This window comes from Tupaia chinensis, unplaced genomic scaffold (genome assembly GCF_000334495.1).
Source record: "Tupaia chinensis unplaced genomic scaffold, TupChi_1.0 Scaffold144171_2, whole genome shotgun sequence".
Taxonomy (NCBI): Eukaryota; Metazoa; Chordata; class Mammalia; order Scandentia; family Tupaiidae; genus Tupaia; species Tupaia belangeri.
In genome coordinates, this window is record NW_006204028.1 from 445,833 (window position 1) to 451,832 (window position 6,000).

The window sequence follows — 6,000 nt, forward strand, 5'->3', positions numbered from 1 at the left end:
CACCACTGCCACCCTTCTCCTTCCCCTCCGCCCTCTCTCAGAAGAAAGCCCTAAAACTGGGGGGTTTGAAGTGGGAGGGAAATTTCGACCTTTGACCTTAGATTATACAGAGAGACCTTCCTGAAAGAATGCACTTCACACTGGGCTCCAGCATCCGGGTTGATGTAGGCTTTTATTGGTTTGCTCTCCAGGCAGGCAGGAAGCTCCCACCTCCCTGTCCTTCATCCCAAAGGGGTTGTTCACTGGAGGGAGGCCGTGGCTGAGGGCTGTCGCTGTCATTGGTGTTAAACCAGGTCAGTGGCCTCAGTCTGCTATGGTGTGATCATTTCTTTCCCCAGCACCCAGACAGTTTGACTTTAATTGTGAGAGTCGCTGCGTTTTCAATCTGCCCGTTTGGTCACCACATGGCCTGTGTGGAAAATCTCTCACAGGGTCCACGAGGGCTGATGAATTGAATCCCAGGCAGGTGGCCTGGGGAAGCCAAGGACCTGGAATCGATTAGTCTCTGCTCCTTACCATGTTGTCCTCCTGTACTCTGACCTCTCTAGATCAAGTTGGTGAGCCAGCCAAAGTCGCGAGCTGCACACCGAGGCCTCCTCAACATCATCCTTCCTTCCCAAGTATTTCATCCCAGGAGTGGACTTTCTTCTTTTTTGTTTTGTGAAGAATTATGTATTTTATAGGGCCAGCAGATGGTGTGGTGGTTGCAGTGCTAGATTCCCACGTGTGACTGTGGTTTGAGTCCCAGACCTGGCGACTTGGTTTCTTACCCCACTTCGCCCTTTCTCTTTGGTGAGCGTGTGTGACCTGTAGTAATTTTTAAAAGATATAATAAGACATAAAGTTAAATAATTATTTTATTTTATGAATTATTATTTCTTAATTTGCTATGGAGCATTCACCAGAAGGAGAAAAAGAGAGGGAAAATGAGAAAGCAAAAGCATTCAGGTCCAGGACTCGAACTCTGGTTGGCCATATGAGAATCCACCTTCTTAACCACCTGCTGGCCCCAGAAGCAGATTGTCTTATGACACTTACAGATAAAGATTCTCCACACTTAGAATGACAGAACTAAAAGGAATCTAGAGATCCTTACCTTTCAGTTTTATAGCTGAGATGTTTTCTAATTTTTTTTTTTCTTAATTTGACCAGAGAGGGTCAGAGGGAGAGGGAGAGAGAGAAGCGGGAAAGTGAGAAAGCAAGCCTCCGGGTCTGGGGCTTGAACTGTGGTTGGCCATGTGAGAGTCCAGTGCCCTTAACTACCACACCATCTGCTGGCCCCTAACAAAATATTTTAAAAATAATTTATACCATGAGTAAGAAAGACAGATAGAGAGACAGCACTCCCAAACAGGTTTCTGACTCTGACCCACCACCAGCCAGGACTTAGCTCTGGGTCATCAGGGCCATTGGCACGCCTGATGTGCTCAGGGTGGCCTTCAGACACGAACTCAGAACCTTCCCACGCAGGTCAGCCTCACAGGGCTGCGCTTCTGCCCTTGGCTGGAGATCCTTGAACTCCCAGGGTGAGGTGAGCCAGCTGGGCCAGGACAGCCATGGGGGATATATATATATATATATATATATATATTTTAATGAATTTTTTACATTGAGTATGTGTGCTCACCTGAGAGAGAGAGAGAGAGACAGAGAGAAAGTGAGAAATCACCCCCCAGGGGTGGCCATGCTGCAATCCCTTCTCCATTCTCCTCCTGGGATCTTGAGCACACATGCACACATGTCCAACGTGATTTTCAAGCCACTGGTCCGGGTCTGGCACTCAAACCATGGTGGGCCATGTGGGAGCCCGGTGACGTAACTGCTGCGCCATCTGCTGGCTCCAATAGGTACATTTTGAGCGAGCGCTTAGTACCTCTTCCCAGGTCCCCCATGTTTTCAACACCCTCTCTTCCCTGCATGGCGGGAGCTGACTTGGGTCCCCATCGCATACCAGATAAAGGTACTGAGGCCTGAAGCTTCAGTGGCTGAAACCAGACGAATCCTCAGTCGGGCAGAACTGGACTTTCCTACTTCTGTGTCCAGCTTTTCTTCAAGTCACTAGAACCTTGTTGGACCTTGTCCTTGTGCTAAGTTTGTGATCAAGGACATAGAAAGATAAAAAGGACAATTGACCAACGCATCAAGTCAGTTTAAATGTCTTAAACCCAGAGATTTAGGGCATTGATTCGGGAGGTGTGCCATCCCTGGGAGTCTACTCCGAGCCCGAAAGTCTTTTGAGGGAAATGAGATTTTTTAAAAAATTATTTATAAAGAATTATTTCATTTAACTTTTTAATGATTTAAATGTGACCACAGATGGGGCCGGCAGGTGGCGTGGTGGTTATGGGTGCTGGACTCCCACATGGCTGACCACAGTTTTGAGTCCCAGACCTGGCAGCTTGCTTTCTCACTTTCTCTCTTTCTCTCACTCACTCTTGTTCTCGCCCTGCCCCTCTCTGATCAAATTGGAATAGATAAATAAATAAAGCTAAATACAAATAAATATTTAAAAATAAATAAATAAATTTGACCAGAGAGGTACACAGAGAAAACAGCCAGGTCCGGGACTCGAACTGCAGTCGCCCATGTGAGAGTCCAGCACCCTTAACTCCCACAGCATCTGCTGGTCCTGGGAAATGAGATTTTTAAAAGAGAGTTGGAAAGTGTGAAGGAGAGGGACCAGCAGTTAGCGTAATGACTATGTCACTGGACACCCATGTAGTTCTGCGGATTCTAGTCCTGAACCCCATGGCTTAAACTCACTCCGGGCGTATATGCGTGCCCAAAATCCTGAGAGGAGAATGGAGGAGAAGGGATTGCGGCGTGGCCATCCCCCTGGGGGGGTGATTTCTCGCTTTCTGTCTCCGTCTGTGTCTTTCTGGTGAGCGCACACGCCCTATAGAAAAAAAACTCTCAAAAAAAAAAAGGGAAAAAAATGTGAAGGAGAAGGTAGTTAAGTGGGAGGGGGAAAGCCCGTGGTCCTGAAGCTGGGCGGTGTGTGTACTAACCACTCCCATCACCGTATTACTCACAGATGCAGCTATTGTTACACTTTAAGTACTGACTCCCAGCCTTTGGCTAAGCTCTTTATAAATATTATCTAACATCACCTACCACCCTGTGAATAGGTATTATCCCCGTTTTACAAAGGAGGAAACCAAACCTCAAAGACATAGCATAATCTTTTTAAGACCAGCTAGTAGGCAGGGCATGGATTTAAATCTGTGTCTGTGTTAGGCTTTAACCCACTGCACTGTTCTGCTGGGTCTGTTTGTATACACGTCCCCCTGATACATCGTGAGCACCTTTAAGCCAGGTGTTTTGTTTCATTTACTGCTGGGTCCCCAGCAACTAGAACATACTACTGCGTGAAGTAAGTAACCAAGTAAACAGTCATTAGATTCCTTTATAATTAATGTGTTATGTAGCTTTTTTAAAAATGATAATGCACACATGACAGAGAAGGGGAGGGAGATACATTCCCGATAAGATCTTGTCACACTGCGAGTCCCTTCCCCTAGGCCTCCAGCTCCTCCTAGTGCTCATTCTCGCTGACCTGGGGATCTGAACTAGGGTAGGCCATATGGCTTCCAGTCTTAATGGCAGCACCATGGCGGTTGAGCCTTTCTTGACTGTTAATCCCAGTGCCCAGAACACAGTAGTGATACCAAATGCTTTCTGAATAAAGGGGTGAGAAGCTAAATAATGGGACAGACAGTTGCTTTTTTTAGGGAATTATGTTACCTAGCTGCTGAGAGCACCAGATTCGGGTTCCTATCTGTGGTAGACATTGGTAAAAATTTCGTTCTTTTAAGCAAGGTGCCCTTACTCTGCATCTCCATTTCTGAAAGCTTATTGTGTGTGAGCAGAAAGTTGGAAAACAAACTAGAACAAGGATTAGAAGAAAACTGCAGGGTTGGACCCACAGGTGGTGTTGAGGTTAAGGCAGCAGGATCAGACATGGCTGACCAGAGGGTTTGAGTCCCATACCCGGCTGCTTGAAAAACATGCGGGCCCGTGTTCCCAAAATCCCAAGAAGAGAACGGAGGAGAAGAAAAGGGATTGTGCCATGGCCAAACTCCCTGGGGATAATTTCTCTCTGTATGTCTCTGCAGTGAGCACACACCCCCTGTATCAAACTTATAATACAATTAAACAAACAAACAAAACTGCAAGGGTCACAGGCCCCTGAACCAGCCAGAGCTTTCTCTAACTCTGTTTCCTCTTTAATTTCAGGAGTCGGAAAATTCAGATCCGTAACATTCCACCCCAGCTCCGATGGGAAGTAAGTGTCTGGGGGCACTGTTAGTGGGGTGGGACTAGAAAGTTAGTCTGGGTCAGCCTGAGTCCCCCACCACCCTGGTCCTGTGGTGTCTGGGACTAGGCCAGGAGTGTCCCTCTTGGGTCTGGGGCTCGTTGGGTCTCACCCTTAGCCCAGGACTCTACCTTTTGGGCTATCCCCATTAGGGAGGTGGGAAAGATGTCCCCTGAAGCCTAGACTTGGTGATGGTAGAAGTCGATGTAGAGGCCCGGATGGCCCAGAAATGACCTTAGGCAGAGACCAAGTGCCATCCTGCAGGGACACCCCGACTGCTGTCAGCGTGAACATCCGTGCCCCAGGACGAGTGAGCTGTTCCAAAAAAAAGAAAGCTCAGTCCCCACCGAGGCTCTGCCCGTGCCCCTGTGCTTCCGAGGCTGCTTCATGGCAGGCCTGGGATGCTCAGTGCCATGCCTCCTCTCCATGCCCCTAGGTACTGGACAGCCTGCTGGCGCAGTATGGTACAGTGGAGAACTGCGAGCAAGGTAAGAGTGGGCAAGCATGTGGGGGTTGGAAATCTGGGGATCCGCTCAGCTCCTCCTCCATCATCAAACCTGCCTGAAAGGCCAGAAGAAGGAAGACGCATTGTGTGGCATAGAGGGGGTGCACTCTCACCTGGGGACCTGGGGACCTGGGGACCTGGCTTCACCCTGGGCCCTGCTGCTGGTCTGTTTGACTGTCTCTTCTGGAGTGCAGTGTGAGGCTTCAGCAGAGCCACTCCTCCCCAACACAGAGGCCCCGGGCCATTGGGGATCAACCTGGATAGAGATAGAGGTTAGAAATTGGTAAGTCTGTCACCCCTCTAAAAGCTTCACATTGTTTTGGGCTTGAACAGTCAGCTGGTAATCTCTCCTTTTTCTTTCTTCTTCTTTCTTTTTTTTTTTTAAAGAGAGATTTTTTTTGCTATAGGGTGCATGCACTCACCAGAGAGATAGAGAGACAGAGACAGAAAATGAGAATCTCCCCCCAGAGGGGATGGCCACGCCTCAATCCCTTCTCTTCCATTCTCCTCCTGGGATCTTTGGCGCATCTGCATAAGTGCTCAGCATGAGTTTTAAGCTACCAGGTCTGGGGCTCAATCCATGGTCAGCCATGTGGGCGTCCAGCGATGTAACCACTACACCATTTGGTGACCCCCTTTGGTCTTTTTTTTTTTTTTTTTATAATTACTTAGTACTGATTGATAGACAAGCAACAGTCTTTGAAGAGTAGACCTCCAGAAGGAAAAGGAATAAGGAGTTCTAGGTGGCGAAATGCTGACTGATTTTTGAAGGTTTTCGCATTACCAGGATGTGCTAAATAAGTTAAATCTGGAGTGGTTTTGGTTGGACATAACGCAGGTCTTAGGTAGTCAAGATCCTTTCTGAGGTTTGGAGATGTTGAAGACTCAAGTTGATCCTCAGACTTAAATACTCATCTCCAGATTCTCGTGGACAAAGGGAAAAGCTGGAGACAATTATGGATGATCACAACCTTGCCTGCCCCACAGTCCGGTGCTGAGGATCCCACAGGTGCTCTGCCGCTCTGTCCCGTAGCTCGCCTTGGATTGCCATGCCAGGACACACTTGAACCCAGCCCTGCACACAGCTTAGACTGATGAATAAGTTATTGCTGGACAAACAGAGTCCGATCGACCAATGGCTTGGGGGCTGGAACACACTGATTTTCACTGGGGGCTGCAG

General features: G+C 48.1%; 1 protein-coding gene across 1 annotated transcript in view; it reads left to right on the forward strand.

Annotated features, from left to right (window-relative positions):
• IGF2BP1 (insulin like growth factor 2 mRNA binding protein 1) overlaps positions 1-6,000 on the forward strand; it is a 52,917-nt gene that overhangs the window by 24,632 nt on the left and 22,285 nt on the right. The window contains exons 3-4 of the mRNA XM_006166148.3: positions 4,237-4,285; positions 4,752-4,803. Coding sequence (XP_006166210.1) covers positions 4,237-4,285; positions 4,752-4,803 — 101 coding nt within the window. The remainder of the gene's footprint in view (positions 1-4,236; positions 4,286-4,751; positions 4,804-6,000) is intronic.